At 37.6% G+C, this 20,606-nt stretch overlaps 2 protein-coding genes, 1 long non-coding RNA gene and 1 other non-coding gene across 4 annotated transcripts in view; 2 read left to right on the forward strand and 2 right to left on the reverse strand.

Annotated features, from left to right (window-relative positions):
* LOC148361155 (extracellular serine/threonine protein kinase FAM20C-like) overlaps positions 1-8,048 on the reverse strand; it is a 45,404-nt gene extending 37,356 nt beyond the window's left edge. The window contains exons 1-8 of the mRNA XM_088341901.1: positions 7,857-8,048; positions 7,591-7,823; positions 4,994-5,169; positions 3,602-3,680; positions 3,206-3,298; positions 2,312-2,427; positions 2,000-2,180; positions 1,818-1,927 (exon numbers count right to left, since the gene is read on the reverse strand). Of these exons, the coding sequence (XP_088198027.1) occupies positions 1,818-1,927; positions 2,000-2,180; positions 2,312-2,427; positions 3,206-3,298; positions 3,602-3,680; positions 4,994-5,169; positions 7,591-7,823; positions 7,857-8,048 (1,180 nt within the window). The remainder of the gene's footprint in view (positions 1-1,817; positions 1,928-1,999; positions 2,181-2,311; positions 2,428-3,205; positions 3,299-3,601; positions 3,681-4,993; positions 5,170-7,590; positions 7,824-7,856) is intronic.
* Positions 1-20,606, forward strand: part of LOC148361157 (uncharacterized) — a 67,256-nt gene that overhangs the window by 742 nt on the left and 45,908 nt on the right. Inside the window, exon 2 of the long non-coding RNA XR_015851112.1 lies at positions 2,008-2,213. This is a non-coding gene — a long non-coding RNA (uncharacterized LOC148361157). The remainder of the gene's footprint in view (positions 1-2,007; positions 2,214-20,606) is intronic.
* Positions 11,886-12,067, forward strand: LOC148361158 (U2 spliceosomal RNA). Its single transcript, XR_015851233.1, has one exon. It is a non-coding gene; the product is annotated as a U2 spliceosomal RNA (small nuclear RNA).
* LOC148361159 (dynein axonemal light chain 4) lies at positions 12,881-18,348 on the reverse strand. The gene is made up of 4 exons (XM_088343087.1): positions 18,244-18,348; positions 17,791-17,869; positions 14,538-14,621; positions 12,881-14,283 (listed from the first exon to the last, which is right to left on the reverse strand). The coding sequence occupies exons 2-4, from the start codon at positions 17,860-17,862 to the stop codon at positions 14,119-14,121; spliced, it is 321 nt and encodes a 106-aa protein (XP_088199213.1). The 5' UTR covers positions 17,863-17,869; positions 18,244-18,348; the 3' UTR covers positions 12,881-14,118.

The following is a 20,606-nucleotide window of genomic DNA, read 5'->3' on the forward strand; positions in this document are numbered from 1 at the left end:
CCGCACGGCCGCTAGTGGTGTGTGAGTGTGTGTGTGAATGGGTAAGTATGAAGGACATTGTAAAGCGCTTTGGAAGGTCTTCATTTACTTGAAAAGCGCTATATAAATGTAGACCATTTACCATTCGTCCACACAGAACCAAGGTTAATACCATCCATATTTTCTCTGAGATCGCCTAAAGATTCAATGTTGTTTTTTTTTATTTAATAATTGCAAACACTTTTCAGATATATTTCTAATATAAGGATGGTCGGATCAGATTTTTAGGACCTAAGTCTGGTGGATTTTATCTGCAACCATTAGCTTTTAAAAAGTCCCGATTCAATATTTGTAAATAAATAAAATTATGAGGAAAAAGAGAATCCATCAAGTACATCCCTTATGTATTTATGTAATTATCAATTTGTGTTATTATGGTCTGTCTAACAAATAAAGGGGTCTGTTCCTCCTAAAAGTTGTGAAATAGAACCTAATAAACTCATCCAAGTCCCGATCAAGAGGCCACCTCTGGTACAAAATGTGAGTTAGCAATCTCAGAATTAGGCCTGCTCTCGAATTGGATCAGGACATCCCTTGGGTAATGCTTTAATGCACAGATAAAGTTTGAAATTTCTGCACTAGTCTTAATCTTAATTTAAAGAGCTTTTTCATTTTACCAAATTAGTCGCTGCTAATCCCAGGCATAACATGCCGCTTCAACTGCATGGTTGGATAGGTTTAATGTAACTTTCTCACAAGAAAGGGTTATTCTATATATTTCAACCTTACTGTATTAGACGGATTCTTAAAACAATATTGGGAGCGTTAATCTAATTTAAAAATGGACAATAACAATAGTTAACTGAGCATACATTTAATGTATATGTTTAATTTATGTTTATATTTTTAATCGTTTGCATTTGTCTATGATTTTAGGTTATTGGTTCTTAACCTTGTTGGAGCTCCCGAACGACAGACGTTTCTTATTTGTATTTACCGAACCATACTCTCAATGATTATTTTATTTGTATTTTTATTTTTTCCAAATTCAAGACATAATTTTTTTCTACCGGTGCACAAAATGAACATAGCCAAAATGGTGCATGAACTCAATAACAGAACTGCAAATCGGTGTGACTTCTGGTCTTGCCTTTAAGAGAACAGTTCAGGTATGCATGGCTTTACCTTGGAAAGATCCAAGCTCATGTCATTTTCATAGCACGGTTTGTTTATTTTAGTTGTTTTTATGTCCAGCATCCACAAAAAGGATTGCTTGCAAAGATATGCTTTAACAAATGGTATAAAAAAACTCCAGAGCTTTCATGGCAATAACTAGATACTCTTTAATTTGTTGATACCAAAATGTTGAGAGCGTTATCAAATTTTGCTTTGAACCTGGTTCTGCTGAATTTAAATTATTTTGTCAATGTATTCATTATTGACTTGTGCTGCTTCATCATTAAATGTGAACGGCCGTCTCACTGATACTAAATATGAGGCTCATGCAGGGAACTATCTGTCGAAAGACTTTGAAAGCTTATCTAAATGCATGGCAATTGCTGGTTTCAGTTCCATTGGTACAGAAATCTCACTAATTCCAGGCACATCTTTGTTAATTTTTACATAGTTGTCAAGAAGAGGAATGTTGGCAAGGTTAAATGGAACCTATTTGTTTGACCACTTTCCCCGACAGCTCCACCGAACCCTTGAGATTGACTCACAAAATGCCTAGGGTTTGATTTGACTCTGTGTTTGTTTTATGTTCTTTTTCATTTAGATTTGGTCAATGTTGTATAGCATTACATTTTAATGCTAATTCCATGTAAACAAGAACCTACTCATTAGGAAGTCGAGGATGACCATGTCAATGAAGTCTACAAGCCGTGTGCCTTTGTCATAGGGTGCTGTCTTCTTGATAGTTGTGCAGTAGTCTGGTTCTGTTTCCCATCTGCAACACAAATTGTGATGACCTGGCGCCCCATTTAATGGTCTGTCATCTTTGCAACAACTTTTTACTTACTTTGCCAGCTTACTGCGGCTGTATGAACGTCTCCAGGGTGATCGCCAGCTTCTCCGGTTGGCCAGGGCGAGATCCGGCAGCATTAAGGCCAAAGAGCCCTCTAAAGCTATCGGACGGCCACACACTGCATGTTCTGTGGAGCAGTAGTAGGAGCAACGACCGTAGAAGCACACATTGCCCACTACAAGGAGCCAGAAGAGCATGAAGAGTGAAGGTGAGTGGGAAGTAATGACTCAAAACAACATGCAGAACTGAACTGCCCAATCACAAATATGTGGTGTTACAATAGTAAGGATTTAACACAAGGAATACCCGGGGAGTTGAAAAATGTCCGTGCTAACTTGCGATCAGTCGTAATGTTTTTAATCTCCTTGACCACATCCACTAGCCTCCCAACCACTGGGGGTATCCTGCGATATCCCAAAATCCTGCAGAGTGAAAGAAATCACAGAATAGTGAAAGAATGAGCACACCAGAGGGCCATAATTGCATGATGAAATTTCAGTTGGGTTTTATGTAACATGTAAACAAACGCTGCCCTACTTACTAACGAGGTTCTGGTCAATCGTTGGTAAGCTTTATTTGTTTGTAAGTTGCTCCAGTGCCGTATTTTGTGTGGAATATATGTTTAAGGTTAAGTAACTTGTATTATTTTGAAAATGAAAAATAAACGTTTAATAAAATAATATGTTCTATAACAATACAACGCAGGCTGAATGATAAACCATAGTACTGAAAAACAAAGCTACACATTAGGCGGTGACATTCTGTGGACTGTGAAGCCCTTTGAGACTCCTTGTGATTGAGGGCTATACAAATAAACATGACTTGACTTGACTATAAAGCTAAATAAAGTTAAGTATAACTTACTTTTGGAAGAGTTAGGCGACTTCCTCCTCCGTGGTAGAAAGTGGATGAAAAATAAGCGATCTAACCATTTTCTCAAACGCATCAAGCTTTCTTATTCCACTTTCGTCTGTACTCAGATGCACACTCTTTGCCCATCTTTCTTTAGTTTAAAGATTAGGATCTCAAATCCATACATATTTTCTCAATGCAAAATTGACTGTTGACTGTTAAGTTTACTGTATGCCCTGTTATTTTTAGCATGCCACATACAATGAAAAACAGTGACATCGTGAATTTTGTGTATGATTTAATAGATCAGTATATTGTCTACCCCTCTATATGCAAATAACATCGCACCTGTCAAGGTGAAAAGCTCCAATTTCAGCATTGTGACGCTCAAAGTCAGAGAAATAGTAGAGGTTGTAGTTGGTTTCATCATTTCTTTCTTGCCTGCAAGCACATAAAGGAGACACTGCAATTTTTCACATTCTGGCGCTTGGTTGTCAATCATGGGTGACTAGGAAATTAAATGAAAAGGCATCCAAGATTTTTTTCTTATTATCTCCAAGGTCAGAGTCCCAGAATTGCTTGTGTTCAACCTCAGAGTCTCCACTGTAGAAATACTCGATTGGAATTGATTTTGCGTTACGAAGTTAGTGAGGACTTTAGTGGATTAGATGTTTCTGCACAATGCAGGACTATGAATTTTTAAAATGTGTTGTTTTTTTCCCCTGCCCATGTTTTTCAACTCACTTCATGGGTTTGAACATGGCTTGCCCATAGTTTGGAAATGACATCACCAGCTTCAACTGTGTACCTCCATCTTTCTGCACTGAAAAAACAATGATGAAAGTATTGTGACAAGAGTCTCTAAAATGTTTGTCAAATTGTTGAGTGTAATGAGAATGGAAATGTGAAGCACAATGCTCACAGAATTCCAATATTTACTGATACAGTGGTACCTGTTCTTACAAATGTCCATACATACAAAAGTTTCAGGTTACAAATTACCTGAAAAGGAAAATATTGCCTCTGGTTAAAGGTGATTCAGGATACAAAGTCAAAAACAGTACAGTACGCGCTGCCATTTGCCGCTTCAAAAGTTCTAACTGGCAACTTCGCGTGAATCCCGGCATGCTCTTTGTGTCCCAATTAAAGTTTAAAGGTAATCTCGTTTTATGTTTATGGTGCAGTAATTTAATTGTAACATGTATTTGTTACATGTTTTAATGCACTTATTTATGATTTGGTAAAAAAATGTAATCCACTTTTGCCAAACTCTGAACAGATAAGCGCATTTACATTCAAAAGGCATCTCTTAGCTACTCCCAGAACAAATACAATTCGTAAGTAGAGGTACAACTGTAATGGGTTTTAAAAAAAACTTGTCTATGTAAAATGTACTGTAGGACTATCATCACCTTGTGAATGAATTACTGAAAATGCTGGTAAAGTACAAAGGACCCTAGACAAGAGGTGGTTTGCATTCCACATATTCCGCCTATTGGCCTCAAGGCAATTGTGGCAGAGCGTTTGAATTATTTCCTACAACACAACCAATGACTAATAAACTACATGATGCGCTTAGCTGTGTTTTTTTATGTCAAGTTTTTGCCAGAAAAACCAATGTATCAATTTTTCTCAAGCGGCGTCTAATTGCACTAACAAGCATAAGTGCAGACTTAATGAATGTAAAGCCTCATGATATCCTCAAATGATCCTTTGTGGGTCTCAAGTACTTAAAGCTTCCTCGCCATATAATTATGATAAAAAGTGAAAATGCGAACCTAATAAATGTAAAGTCATGTACCTTTCTCAGCAGATTCTCCAAGGTTATTTAAAGCCTCCTCGATTGTTTTTCATTCTGACAGCACCAAACTGTGCAATCTGCATTTGAAAGTGTCACTCCTAAATTGCAAGGTTCAGCTATTTTCTACAACCCTTCCCTCTGATCTGTCCTCGTTCTCCAAAGATACTAACCCTTTGACATCCAATGTTGACCCTGACATCTTATTTCATGACGGGTCTTTCTTCATAAAACTTGTTTAGATTGACTTTTCCTGCAGTACAGTCACTTAGAATGACTTTCTCATTGGTGGTTGCATTACCAAACATCCACAAGTAAGTCATTGTACAGTGCTGTACCTGCACTAACGATGCGGTGAGTGGCAAGTTGTTGGATAACAGACTCCATGTTGGGGTCCGGATGAGGGTAGAGCTGCCAACGGGAAATTGCTAGATGAAAACGCAGCCAGGGGGGTTGGCTGTCACTGCTGCTGTTCCAGTGGGTATTATCATAACTTTCCTGGCTGGCACTCATCCTGCAGACACAATAATGCATCATTTGGAGTGTTGCCTCCTAAATTCGACATTGGATCTTATATATATATATATATATATATATACACAGTGAAGAAAATAAGTATTTGAACCCCCTGCTATTTTGCTATTTCCCCCACTTAAAAATCATGGAGGGGTTTGAAATTTTAATCGCAGGTGCATGTCCACTGTGAGAGAGATAAACTAAAAAGAAAAATCCAGAAATCACAATGCATGATTTTCTTTAACTATTTTCTTGTGTGATACATTAATATATACACACACACACACACATTATATATATATATATATATATATATATATATATATATATATATATATATAGGAGTGAACTTTGAGGGAAATATATAGGAGTGAACTTTGAGGGAAATATATAGGAGTGAACTTTGAGGAAAGGAGAAAAGTGTTCTGGAAAGAAGTGAAAAGAGTAAGAAACAGTGAATCTGGAAAGAAAGAGAAAAAAAAGTAAAATATAAGGATGTAGATTGCTGGTTAGCGGTAGTGCAGTCAGGACGAGATGGGCAGAGTATTTTGAGGAGTTGCTAAATGTGGAGGATGGGAGAGAAGTGAGAGTCGAGGCGATCGAATGCCCGTGTTGGGTGATTTAAATGTGAAGCCTGTGGAAACATGGGAAGTGCAAGAGGCAGTGAAAGAAATGAAAGGGGGGGAGGCACCTGGGTTGTATGGTTGTACTGCTGAATGCCTGAATAAAGGTGGCACAGCTATGATTGACTGGTTAGTACTCTCGTTGAATGTATGTGGTGAAGTGGTGTGGCTCCTGTTGATTGGTGTAGTGCATGTGTGGTGCCATTGTATAAGGTGATAGGTATGAATGTAGCAATTCGAGAGGTATCAGTTTGTTGTATGGAAGAGTCTTGATTAAGAGAGTGAGAGAAAGAACAAATGAGGTGGTGATGGAGGAGCAGAGTGGTTTCAGGGAAGGAAGAGGATGTGTTGATCAGGTGTTTGCAGTATGACAGGTGTGTGAGAAATATTTTGCAAAAGGTAAGGACGTTTATTTGGCTTTCATGGACTTGGAAAAGGCGTATGACAGAGTTGATAGAGAGGCGTTGCAGCAATGATGGTAATGTATGGAGTGGGTGGAAAGAGAGACATCCACTCACCACATCTGAGTACAATCGTATTGCCTTAAACCACGTACCAGTGACATCTATTTTGATTAAAATAACATTAGGTTGGTTTGTTTTCTCAAATGTTCTTTGTTTGATAAATGTTAGTCAGAAAATACAGCTAAGGTGGGTGGTTTGCTTTGGGAGTTGCGCCTGGCTTCGGCAACATTCAGTCAACAGATTTAAAAGTGCAGGTTATAGTTTAACTTATTTTTCTCATGTGCTTCTCAGCATTGTCTTGCGGGCCAGATTAAATCAGTTGTCAGGCCTGATCACGGGCTGTATGTATGACACCCGTGGAATAAAGTTAAAAAAAAAAGTTAAAAAAAAAAAAACTTGCTTTGCAAAGATCAGAGGGTGAACGAGTGAAACAAAATTAGAAACCATGTAGACACTCAACTAACTTTGATAACATACACCCAATAATGAAGGGGGCTGATTGGCTGACACGACAATATAGGATACCATAAGGCATAAGCGAAAACTCAGAGCAACACATTCACTGAAAATGTAAGCAGAAAGACAACACATGTATAGAGATATTCATTTATGAAACACGCACGCGGTATAAAACATCTGGCTAGCAATGCTGTGTGTGCCACTGACAAATAATAATTACTAGTTACTTATCTACAACGGGTCAGGTGTATCGACATTTCGTTCTGTGTACATTGTTACAAAGAATGACAACACAAAGGAAATTATTATTATTATTATTATTATTTTTGAAAGAAACTTAATTTTTCTGTCAAATACCCAAACTGAAGTGTAATGCCTGTCTTTTTAGTTACGGATCAAAAACTAAGGTTTTGAGGTAATTTCAACTTAGAAAATAAAAAACATTTTCTTGCTCTTTCCTTAAATCTTTCCCACATTGTCTATTTATGCGCATTGCAGCTGATAATTCATTGTAAACAGTAAGCCGCATTGAGCGAGAATTGTAAGGGATCGCAATAGTAGCTTTCTTACAAGAGAACTATGTTAGTAATGCTTGTTTTCTTCCTCAGTAGGAAGCAGAAAAATTAACTTCTACAATTGTCAAAAACAACCTGATGTAACACTGCTTTCTCATCCTGGCACGCTTCGTTCCCTACTACGCCGTGTTTATTATACATTAGCGAGTATAAATTACAGAACTGATGTAATTGGCAAGCGTACCATAGTGTAATTATAAATTAGTTAATGCGTTTAAAAAAATAATGTATTACAGTATAAAGTTCTTTAAATAGTTTACTACTATGTCTTCACCGCCAAAAACAGCTGACTACTGACCACATCTCGGAGCTCCTCTCAGATTTCAGCTTTGGTTTGACTTTCAACAGCAAATCTTCATCTTTAATGGTCGACATGGGCGAGTAGTAAAGCGGATGCTTGAACAGTGCCTGCAGCTTTGCCAGACTGGATGAAAGAGGCTCCACAATTGGCGCTTTGACTGGTACAATCCTTCTACCTTGGAATTTTTTGGGAGGCATTCCATCATGAGCCTTAGCTCCAAGATAGTTTGTCTGTGATCCATGGGTTAGTGAGTCAGCCACAACTGTAATTCCTGGGAATTTGGAGCTTTTGTTTGCTAGGTGTTTTGGAAAGGGAATCCTGACAGATTGTGGAGGATCACAAGGCTGTTTGTAGAAGGAAAGTGAGACAAAAGCCAGGAGGAGGTGCAAAAAAATGGAGACAAGAACCAAGGACAGACAGAGTGTCCTGGAGCGACGATGCATTCTCCATATCATCTTCCTAGGAAGAAAGATGACAAAGACAGGTGACATGTCTGGTAAAGCAAATAGAGAACTTGTTGCTCCTATCAGAACCACATCTCCCTTGAATTGAGTCAAAGATAATTGAACATGCTTAAAGGGAAAAAACTTACTTGTTCAATTGAGCTCTCTGCCACACATCTGCAGTAGAAACAGAATGTTCAATATCTGATGCAAGTTATTCTTTACCCATTTGTTTGCCGGGCTGAACAGAGTGCCAGGTTAAAGTGATCCCAATACCACCCATTATACTGGTTTGAACTGTCTGGATTTCCAGAGGTTCAATCAACACTATTCAAATGAACAATACAAACTTTTTTACCTATTTATCTTTGGTTTTGGAAGGGCCTAGTTTATAAGGTGATTTAGGCCTAAAAATAAATGGATTCTCTCGATCTTCTTTACTTATTTATTAAATACAAAACACTACAATTAAGTCTATCCTTGTCAATATTTCACTTTCATTAAAGTCTTTCAAATTGAGTCACATCCTCTTACCATTTACCATCGAAGTACTGGTCAAATTGTGGTTGGTTTAACTGCAGTAGAACCTTTATAGACATTCATGTTTGATGAGGTTTGATGAGGTTCTCGGCGTTGTCTATAATTAAAGTATGCATACTATATGAGCATCCCTACAAGCCACCATCAAGTTCCAGTTTGTAGAATCCAGTCTTCAATGCATGAGATGTCAGAAAGCAGTTTTCTTCTTTCTCCCTTGTGTTAATGATTTATGTTTCTCCTTGCATGCTTCTTGCTTGCTTTTTCCATCTTTGGGAACATTTTATGTCCCATGCTGGTGTATTGTAAGGAAGTTTTTGTATTGCCTTGATGAGCACATCAACACCCGCTGCACAGCGTGTGTCCCAGTTCATGCCTGTCCCCAAATTTCACAGCATTCTTTGAATTTCACTACGGAAGACAATGCTTCTGATGGTCAAAATAAACAAACCTTTTATCTGTAAACACTCCTATATAAATATTGAATATTGTTTTCCTTATCGCTTCCAGTGACGTTCAGATGAAAAATTCATGCATTTTCTTCAACGACACTTGCAATTTATTTTCTATCCTGAGGGGAGTTTTGAGGTCTGTTGTTTTGTTACACCTGTGTCCTTTCACCCACCCCACCCACACTCATGCAAACCTTTAGAAGATGTTGGAAGTCTATTTTTCAGGTACTGAGGAGGTTGCTAAGATACAGGGAATGAGGACACAGTGTCTGGCAACACAAAACTGATTCCAAAATTGAGGGGAAATCTGCGTGCGTCGTCAGTTGTAGGCCAATGTTTCTACTTCTTGGCCTTTGTATGACTTTTTCTTTTACTGTTCTAATCTGCTGAGGATACTCTGACATTATTATCTCAGTGGATGGTTTTCTGAGATCACTTGTTTGAATCACCGCAATTTTGAGGAACTGGTGATGAACTATTAGGTATCGGCTTAGTCTACTGATGTAAAAATGTGAACACTTCTCCTAAAAAATCTTTAAATATCAGTTGTAGTAGAAATCAAAATATAGACTTGGTTCCTACAGCTTAAGCCAAGTTAAATTTAAGACTTTTGGGGACTTTTTTAATGCCTTTCGAAATCAATTTAGGGCCGAATTCACAAAAAAAAAAAAAAACAATTGAAACAAACAATAAAACCATCACATGAATAAGAAGCAATTTTGAACAAATGTTAAATTTCTTCAAAATCATATTTTGTCCAGTCAAAAACTTTCTGTCTGAAAAACATAGCACTCTCAAGTTTTAGACAGGGAAAAAAAAAGGATGATTACAGTATACATCGTGGATCCTCGGTCAAAACTGGCAGACAACTTAATTCCAAAGAACTCTTCTGCTACATTCATGAAGCATTTTTATCATGATGCATGAAAAATGACTTTAGTTCTCCTTTTTAGTTAAAACAAATATAAATGTTATTAATTTATTCTGACTTTTAATGCTAATTAAGGCCTTTTTTTAAATTAATGAATTTGATGCCTTTTAAGATTTTAAGGATCCGCAGGAGCCCTAAAAGTTATCATTATTGTATCAAAAAAAGATATGATTTTTGCCTTCCTCGCGAAAGAACATTCCATGTGCTTAATTTGTTGAGTGGAGTGGATAACCAAGTTTCAAACTTAGCATGCAGTATGGCCCCTCAACTTTTGTGAATATTACCTAATTAATTTGTTATTTCAGTGTTTAAATTTCAACACAAGCTCACTTGCCTGGCTTTTTTATGCGTCTTAGCTATGAAAGCCAGCACTGGCTGTCCAACTATGTGCTCCGAAGTTTTAACTTTTAGCTGAACTCAGCCAGTACTTTGCTCTGGATAGTAATCAGAATTTCTTTTGTAATATTTACATACATATTAACAACATTCATTTACATGCAAAAATATTTCATAATACTTGACTTCCAGTGAAAAAAATAATTTTTTAAAAATACATTTTATTTATTCCCATGAATCCCTTGTTGACACGACAAAGTTGCATTTAAGTATTGTGTTCATGACATTTAACACCATTTACTCATGCCAGCTTGTCCTTAGCCACAAGCTATTATGCAAGATGAAGCTTTTCAGTGAGCTTTAAGTGTGGCTCCGTGTATGAATATTTAACATTGAAGCTATGAAGGCGGTGGGAGGAGATATTTAAAGAGGGGGAATGTATGAATAATGGATAAGATGCGCCAGATTGTCTCTAGGTTAGAAGGGGTGGGTTATGTTTACTGGACCCATTGGAATTGTTTGTGTTGATATTTTCTATGTAGTGTAGTGCATTTATTTAAACCATAATCCCTTTTGAGTTGTTATGGGGATAAGACCATTTGGGTGGTACAAGAGGGTTGAGTTTTATTCTTGAGCTTTTTATCAATAAAATTACGAACATTTATATACCAATAATGTAAACCAATATTTCTCTAAAGAGGTCACAGAAGGTTACTCGTTTCGTCGGCTCCAGAGCAGGGGAATGTATGATAATATTCTGAAAAATAGTCTGTGTAATATAGTGTAATGATCTGTGAAGCCCTTTGAGACTCTTCGTGATTTAGGGCTATACAAATAAAAATGACTTGACTTGACTACGGTATAAAAATAGTTGGTTCAAAAACTAACCCAATTTTGGTCAAGAGTGGTCACATCCATTACTTGGGTTGATTTGACTAAATTTAAAAAAAAAAAAAAAACATAATTTTGTTTTGAAGACTAATTAAATTAGATTTTTATTTCTATAACAGAACATTTTGGTGAGAAAGTAATTAAAAATGATCCATTGTGGGTTTTTCTTTTCACCCAAGTGTTTCTAGGAAGCACTCTTTTTTTAATCATATTTGTTTGCATTTTATTTTTTTTAATATTGTGACCCCCCCAAAAAAGCACTGCATTGGTTTGATGGTGCTTGGGTATTTTCATCGCTCAGTTGCACCTTATTGTGTGTTTGGGTACTTTGCACTCATTCTGTCAACATCAGTGGGTCACAGTGCCCTTATCCTGACATAACATAAGTGGAAATGTTGTCAGTTTATACAAGCTTAGGGGGGAAAAAAAAACGTTTTTTTTTGTTTTGTTTTTTTCATTAAACTGGTAATGTTCTTAATCGTGTCCTTCTCAAATAAGGGGTGGGGCAATGCCAGGGGACATAATCTGTGTTGTTGACTGAGAGTTCAAAGACTGTTTTACTTAATATATTTTTATAGTTTCAGAGTAGAATTACGATGACTGTAGGAGTAAAACAAGTTTAATTGAGAATCAATGTTTAAGCAAATCAAAAGTTTCATTTCTATTTCAGAACTAGAACAGAATCATATTTGCTTTTTTGTTGCATCTGTCACGACCAGCACACAGGGTAGACCCAATGATATTGTGTATTATCCAACTGTAGTTCTGAAATTGAGCTTGCTTATGATTTGATTTTTGCAACCCGGAGATGGAATAAGAGCTTGCTCTGTACACTCCACGCATCTGCCCGGTATTGCAGTACTTCCGGGAGCGGTGCATTCGCAATGATCGCAGCAAGGCTTTGGGGCTAGGACCTTAGCTCGGCCTTTTGGCTGAGAGTAAGTGTCCCGGCACCTTGGCTTTGTAGCGTATTATGAACTGACCGATAACGGCTAAGTAATAAAGAGAATAGAACAATACCCCTTAAAAAATCCTTTCCCCCCATGTAAAGCAATGTCAAGTGCACTCCTCACTGAGTTGCTTAAATAATATTGCTCAATTATTTTCTCAGAGTTTTTGTCTGAATTTTTCTGATAAACCCTGTGAGCCATGACATTCTAACTTGTTTTTCCAATACTGCATTATTAACCATATTTCTAAAATTTCTATGCTGCTAAATTTCATTTGACCTCACCTTATGTAGCATTGTTGGATTTGTGACGCACTTGACACGGCAGTAAAAAGCTGTCAGATTGGAAATGGTATTCTTTTATGATACAAACGTGGTAAGAAGTTGACATCCAAATATTGCAAGTTGGATAGAGGTCTTATAATACTGACAGGGTTGCAGAGTTTAATGGATTCCACAAATCCCAATTGTAAGAATAAACTGACAGCAACATTCTACTCGTCTTCAGCTGCTGATTAAAAGCAAGCCTGTTCCTTTTTGAAGAACTACTTCGGGAGGGATCGTTTGGAGTTTCTTCCTCTGCATTCGTTTGAACATCAGTGTTCCTTGTTGTCAAGTTTGCGTTTTTTTTTTTAATCTAGCCCCAATACAAAATAACATGTGCTTGATGCAGTCATTAATTACCATTGTGGCTTACTTCCACTGGTCTGCTATAGAAAAACTTTCCAAATATAGAAAGACAACAAGCTGCCATTTTACATTTCTGTTTATTATCCATCACTGTGTTTTATATCACTTTCATCTGTTACAGAGAAATCCTTTGAATTGCAGCAACAGAAAAATGTTGCATTTCTTTACCTTTGACTCTAATGTAGGGGTCTTTAACTTTTTTCAAGTTGCAAGCTACATTTTGTTACAAATTAGTGCAAAGGGCACCCAGTTTGATATGCATTTCTAAAATAACTTATGTCATTATGTTGTTACTATATTAGTATCAGATTACTTGTTAGAAGTAGGGTTAAATATACTCAGTCAACTACTAAAAAAAGTCATTTTACTAGATAATCACAATGACCCAGCACTAGTGAGCTATTTTTAGAACACGTCTGTGGGAAAACTCAGCTGTCCTGAGAGGGCAGCACGATGGGAGAGCCCTGACTTTAAGCAAAATGCTTATAGCCCAATGACCAATGATGTGAATGTAATGCATTCACACTCCTGGCAAGGTTTTGTGAATACACTTAGACACAGACTATTCCTCCATTTCATAAGGCTCTGATGTTACTGCAGCGAGGAAAACGCTTTCAGCCACTACACAATCATCTTTACCTTTCATTTAGCCCATACAACACAAAAGAAGGCATGACTTCATTATGCTAATCCTGTGTCACTTCTGTTTAAACAGAACAAAGGCTATAAAACATGCCAGGTTTTATAAAAAAAAGCTTTACAGCAGAAAAAAGGTAGATCACGTCGTTCATAAGATGACACCTGGTAAATCTCACATCCAACTATGTACAAGTTTTAAAAATATAAAAACAGTATATTGAAAGACAAGAGTGTCTAATTGTAAGAAAAGTTGAGATGACGTAAACGTTGGTGGTTTTGTTCCGTATAGGTTTCAAAAAAGAAAAGTTTGTGTGTGTGTGTGTGTGTGTGTGTGTGTGTCCTGCACACCAGCACACCAGCACACCAGATGCTCCCTGCTGAGAAAAGAGGATAAAGGTGTTTGGAGACCCTGGCCGGATAGGTTGCTTTGTCCGAGTGGTGACACCATTGTGGGATAAGGCAGATTGCTGTTCAAGTTTCAACAAGTCAAGACTTGATGTTAAAGTTCTTTCACCCCCCCAAGTCCTGGTCAACCTCTGTGACTTAATTAGCCTGAGTCCAACTAGAGGCTTATTTGAGCCCACCAAATTGACAAATGGAGAGTGGGAGAGAAAATAACAAAAATCAGAAAGGGGTAGTGTGTCTGCTGATCATCTGCTAGGAGCATTTCCACACGCATACGGCCAGACTCCCGCCGAAGAACATGTAGAGTAGGTTCTTCACTTCATGGGTGACCTCAAAGCCAAAGCCCTCGCCGATCACTACATGCCACGAGCTGCCAAACTTCTTGTCCATAGACTCCTTAATCATTTTAGCAGCGCTCTGAAGACCAAAACAACATTAACATCAATAAGAAACAATCCTATACTCGTGTGTCTTGACTTACAATGAGAAGCGTCAATCATCATTACAATTTTGGATTTGGTTATTTGTAGGATGGACTGGTCCATAACACACACAGGACTCCATAGAGAATATTTCCTTTAAGCCTTAATTTCATTTGATAGTGTACTTTAAATCAATTTAATGAATAGAATAAAATGTATTATATACAAACAAACAACGATAGAACTCACCTCATTGTTGCTGGCAAACTTTTCACAGGCGGTCACACACAACTCCATTGTTTCCACCCTCATTTCCTCGGGCATGTCTGTGTGCTGAGGAAAATGAGCATTGGGTGAGCGATTTTACATGCTGTTTCCTTTCATTCTCGGATGAAAATGGTTAAAGTAAGAAAAGGAGCATTTCAAATACAATCCAACTGTCAACCCAAACTTAAAAAAGATGAAAAAAAGGGTTTATTCGATCGCATCTAAGAGGGACACATACGTGCATGTGCGAAACAAGCAGCCTGACAGAGGCTGCAATGATGATTTCAGCCAAAAGATGGTGTCAGCAAGTAGAATATTTTGAAGTTACACAAGCACTTTTAATGACAGAAAAGGGCATGATCCCAAAAAAATCTGATAATAATCCTTACAAAAAAGGATTGGTGATCTTGTCTTCCTGCCATAGTATAAGAATGTTCTCAAATTTACACTTTTTAGTTGATGACAGCATCAAAATACTATGCATTGCATTTGTATGATGCCATGAGTGTTCCAATAATTGTAATTAAGTAAAGAAAAATCAATAGATGGCATTCTAATGACGTCGCCAATGCACTAAAGGTTTTTTATGACAGAAGCACACGGATCGATATGAAAAATGACGCTGCCTTCCGTCCACTAAGATTTTTAACTTGTCTGTAGTTAAAAGCTGTACTCGCCACAATACTTTTTGGTAAATAAAATTGTTTTTTATGTGCTATCGGATATCTGAAAACAGTGATGTAAAACGAATTGGCTGTCGTTAAGGATTAACCACGATGGATTTACTCCAGATCCAATTTTTTTTTAAACAGGTAACGTGATTTGAATTGGGCATTTTGTACAACTATTTGTACGGCTGCCATTTAAGCAAAGTGATCACACGTTTTGGGTAGCGACTAGCCGGATATTGGCTGTTTACATGCAAACACCAAATAAACTTACCTTTAATTCAAAGGTTACCATTCATAAACGCTTAGATTTTGTGCGGGTGTGTGTGACCTCCAATTTTTCTGTCCCTCATGTCAAGATTTTATCTACTACTTTGGCAAAGATAGTAGTGAGATTCATTATAATCAGTCCACTTGGTATCATGTTTCACTCTCATGTCTAGTCAAATTTAAATTGACCCAAAATGTCTTACTCAAACTGCCATAAATTGTGAACACAATCACTGATAAATCAGAGATTTATAGGCTTTAAGTTGTTCCAGGGAATAGGCAGTTACAGATTTAACAAGATTATTTATTATTTCCAATATAGGGCTATATAATGTCTAGGTATCCTTTTACATTGTCACTCCAGTAACTTGGTTGAAATTTGTAGGAATCTTGGGGCCCAATGTTCTCCCTGTGTTTGTTTTCTTTGCGCAATGTCACAATTCTCACTTCGACATCAAAAATCACACTTCATTTTTAAGGTATATCGCGGTGTTTTCTGCCTGGTAATACCACGACCACAAAAGGCATCACTGCTAACTGTAAAACATCTACCCCTTACATTCGGGGGTCTCCTAACTTTTTTGAACTGAGAGCTACTTTTTGATATAAGGTCTCCTACCTTTTTTCCACACATTCCTATCACCTTTTTAAACTACCACATAAGAATTACTTTTTGATGTAGATTTTCTCAAAATGACCACTAATGTTATTACCATGTTATTCGTGGTTCACCGCCTGGGTCGTCAAGGCACCAATGAGGACGCAACCCTGGACAGCTTTCTTCACAGTTTACAGTTCCTAACCTGTTTTTAGGTTGTGGCAAAGTTGGCACCAGGCCATTCCTTAATATTGTCGGCCCAGTACTTTTTCGGTCTTCCTTGGACTGTGTCTTGGAGAATTATCTTGGCCAGTCTTGATATTCTTGTCACGCGACCATACCACTGAAGTTTTTGTTTGCACACAGTTGACAACAGTTCTTTGTAGGGTCCAATGTATCCTCTGATGGTGTTGCATACCGCCTTATTCGTTACTGTATTTTTACCAGGTTCTAATTATTAAAGGTCAAATTTCAATGACCCATAGATGAGCTATTTTCAGAACCTGTGCGCGGGCTACGCAGATGTTTAAAAGGGGACTACCAGGTGCCCAGCGGACACCACGTTCGAGTGCCCTTTTCAAAGCTTGAACCAGGTGACCTTAAAAATATCTCAAATGTAACCTGAGCAAATAAAGATATGCTTCAATAAACTTTAAACGCAGTTAATCCCTTATCTGGAACGTTGGTAAACAAATTTGTGTCTTCATAATGTCACCAGTCAATGTACCACGTCATGGCACATTTCATACATATCAAGCTTAAACTCTTGGGATTAAACATATGAAGACCATTTCAAAATATACATCACAATCAGTCTGAAACAAGATACTCAAAAACTATAAAGCTTAAACTCTTGGGATTTAACATATGAAGACCATCTCAAAATATACATCACAATCAGTCTGAAACAAGATACCCAAAAACTGTAAAGCTGGTATTGCTTAGCTATGACGGCTCCTGGGAGTCAGTTCATGATATGATTGCCCGCAAATATGGTGTTTTACGAACCATTGTTACGTGGGAACAATCATGGATTCACATTTCGAGAGGGATACAAAACTCACAATTTCTGAAAATTGGCCAAAGTAAAATACACAAATATAAGTTTTAAGGGCTGTTAACAGGTCGTCTCCAAATGGCCACATTTAGAAACGTCTAGACCTACCACTAGAAACCTTTGTTGCAATGTTTAGTTCTTCAGATTGTGATCAAATCTGAGAATATACTACATAAGGCCTCAAGTTATTTTTTTACCTGTTTTCCAGCTAAAATCCGTATGCTACACTCCTTTGCAGGCATTTTATTGCAAAAAAAAATCAGGCAAGAATAAAAAACCTTCTAATTCTGTGTGTTCCAACTCAAGATTACTTGGTGTAGGTAGCACTTGCTGCGATTATTTCAATGTGGGACAAAACTTCACAGTGTTAGTTTCAAGAGACCAAAACCGTCCATATTCTCCGAGCATCTCAAGAACAACATTCAGTTCACTTTGGGTACGTCCTGGATTGGGACAGAAGGTGAATTTTACAAGAATGGTAATGGTTTAACATTCACTTTAACTCCCTGCAGGTACTTTATTTAGAAAGATGTACACGTATACCTTTTTTGGGTCTTCAGCGTAGTTATGTATACATATTTTTATCATTGCACTCTTACAAACAAACTACAAGATACTCATGAATGATGACTACCCTCTTACCCTGATGAGAGGGAAGCTGTGTAGTCTCTTGTAGTCAGCTTCCTCTTTCTTCCCCTCGCCGGTTCCTGCCATTCCGGTTCTTTTGAAGATAATTAAAGAAAATTATTGAATTGAGGGAAATTGCACATCTCATTAAGCAGTATCTAGCAACAACAAACAAGCAGAAAACTACAAACCTGCCGAAGGGGCGTTAGAGCAAAACATATGATAGCCAACAAAATTATAAATATGTAGCTTTAAAAGCAAAGGACACGTGTGAAGCATTTTGGTCATTTGGTAAACACCACACAGGCAGATAAACAGGAACCCCAGCAGCATCGTTTATGAGCTACCCCGTTAGCTTAGCTTGTAGCTCTGTAGCGAACAGGTAACATTTAACAAGTGAATATTACACAGACATTCGTTGTCTCGTCGGGGTTTGTTAACAGATTGTAAACATATTGAGCAACTTACACAGGAGGCGTTTGGACCGCTGGAAAAGTTGTACGTTTGAGTCCCAGGGTCGGTTGTTAGGGAGACATTTTTAACAAGAACTACACGGACAGAGGGAGCCCCGCCTACCAATGCCAGTTTGCTTTTCTATTGGTTCTTGTACCTGCCAATCAAGTCTAAACGCGCATTCCTTCTTTTCATGTTGACAGCTGTATTTGTACGTTTTTCATGTCATGCTTGGGTAAAAATATGTTGATTCCTTATTATTTTATTATTGATCTCATTTATAGTTTGTATCATTTTATATTTTGCTACTTATCTATTTTTAAACTACCATGTAATAAAGTGTAACTACTATGTGGGGTGACAATGAGCAGAATGACACTACAGCGAAAAACAACGGCAGCCAGATGATGAAGGCGCTGTATCCGAGTTAGATCAGGAGACTTCTCCTGATACTGGTAACCAGTACTATTTGTTTCATGTGGGGAAGCAAACCCACCAAAAATATCCAGCTTGGAGAGGGATGGGTGTCGCGAGGCTGTACTTGCTAAAGTACAGGAAGTGGTGCCCTGACGACCCTAGGCAGTAAGGGATCCGTGAACCATGAACTATGTGGGCTGGGTTGATCAAATTTAAATATTTTAAAATTTTCATTTGTGACTTTTAATTTCATTACATTATAATTTCACGTTATTGCATGGATGATATTCTTGGATTATTTAGAAACAGTTTTGTTTTGTACATGTTTAGCTCTAAAACATTATATACTGTGCACTCTTTATTTACAATGGGGGAAATAGGTATTCAATCAACCACCAGTTGCGAGGTCCTTACTGGAAAAGATTAGAGAGGCCTGTAGTTGTCAACATGGGAAAACCTCAACCATGAGAGACTGAAGGTGGGGAAAAAACAAAAATCATATTGGTTGATTTTTAAAGAATTTATGTCCAAATTAGAGTGGAAAAGAAGTATTTGGTCACCTAAGAACAGATATTTCTGGGTGTCAAAGAGGTGTAGCCAGGTCTAACGAGGATCCACTTGTTACCTGTAGTAATGGCACTTGTTTTTACTCATTATCGCCATAGAAGACACCTGTCCACAACCTCAGTCAGTCAGACTCCAAACTTCACAATATGGAAAAGACCAAAGAGCTGTTGAAGGACGCCAGAGGCAAATTGGTAGAGCTGGGACAGGCTGGTAAGACCGACCCTGCAATAGGCAAAATGCTTGGTGTTAAGAAATCAACTGTGGGAGTAATTATTAGAAAATGGAAGACATTCAAGACCACTGATAATCTCCCTATATCTGGAGTTCCATGCAATAGCTTACCCCGTGGCATCAAGATGGTAACAACAACTGTGAGCCAAAACTACGGGACTACACGTACAGGCCCGTCTGCGGTTCTCTAGAGAGCATTTGGATGATCCAGCAGAGGACTGGGAACATGTGTTATGGGCCGATGAGACCAAAATAGATTTTTTTTTTTAGTTGAAACAAGTTTTTGTGCTTGAAGAATACCACAACCACTGTGAAAAATGGGTGTGGAAACCTCATTTTTTGGGGGATGTTTTTCTGCAAATGGACAAGGACAACTTATCTGTGTGATGGAACGAATGGATGGGGCCATGTATCAAGATACTTTGAGTGAAAATGTCTTTCAATCAGCGAGAGCCTTGAAATAAGACGTAGCTGGGTCTTTAAGCATGACAATGATCCCAAACACATCGCCAGGGCAACAAAGGAGTGGCATCGTAAAAAGTATTTCAAGGTCCTAGAGTGGGGTGGCCAGTGTCCAGATCTCAACACCATAGAAAACCTGTGGAGGAAGTTGAAAGTCCATGTTGCCCAACGACAGCCCCAACACATCACTGCTCTAGAAGAGATATGTATGGACGCATGGGCCAAAATAGCAGCAACAGTGTGTGAAGCTTGTGAAATGTTTGGCCTCTGTTATTGCCAATAAAGGGTATATAACAAATACTTGAGATGGACCTTTGTTCTTAATCAAATACTTAATCAAACCGTGTTAAAACGAGGGATTACTGTGTGTATATATATATATATATATATATATATATATATACATATATATATATATATATATATATATATATATATATATATATATATATATATATATATATATATATATATATATATACATATATATATATATATACACACACAACATTAGGTTACTCTAAACCAGGGGTTGGGAACGTATGGCTTCCGAGCCATAGATGGTTCTTTAAAAGAGTACATATGGCTCTGAGATAAAATAGGATTTGTGCAAGTTTTATTACAATTCTTCCCGTTAAACCAATTGTCATACATGCAAAGGGAAAACAATGCTAATACAGGGTAATTGGTCCAGTTTATGT

The sequence above is a fragment of the Urocampus carinirostris genome, chromosome 8, assembly GCF_059441175.1.
Source record: "Urocampus carinirostris isolate Australia breed hairy pipefish chromosome 8, RoL_Ucar_1.0, whole genome shotgun sequence".
In the NCBI taxonomy this organism is placed as follows: domain Eukaryota; kingdom Metazoa; phylum Chordata; class Actinopteri; order Syngnathiformes; family Syngnathidae; genus Urocampus; species Urocampus carinirostris.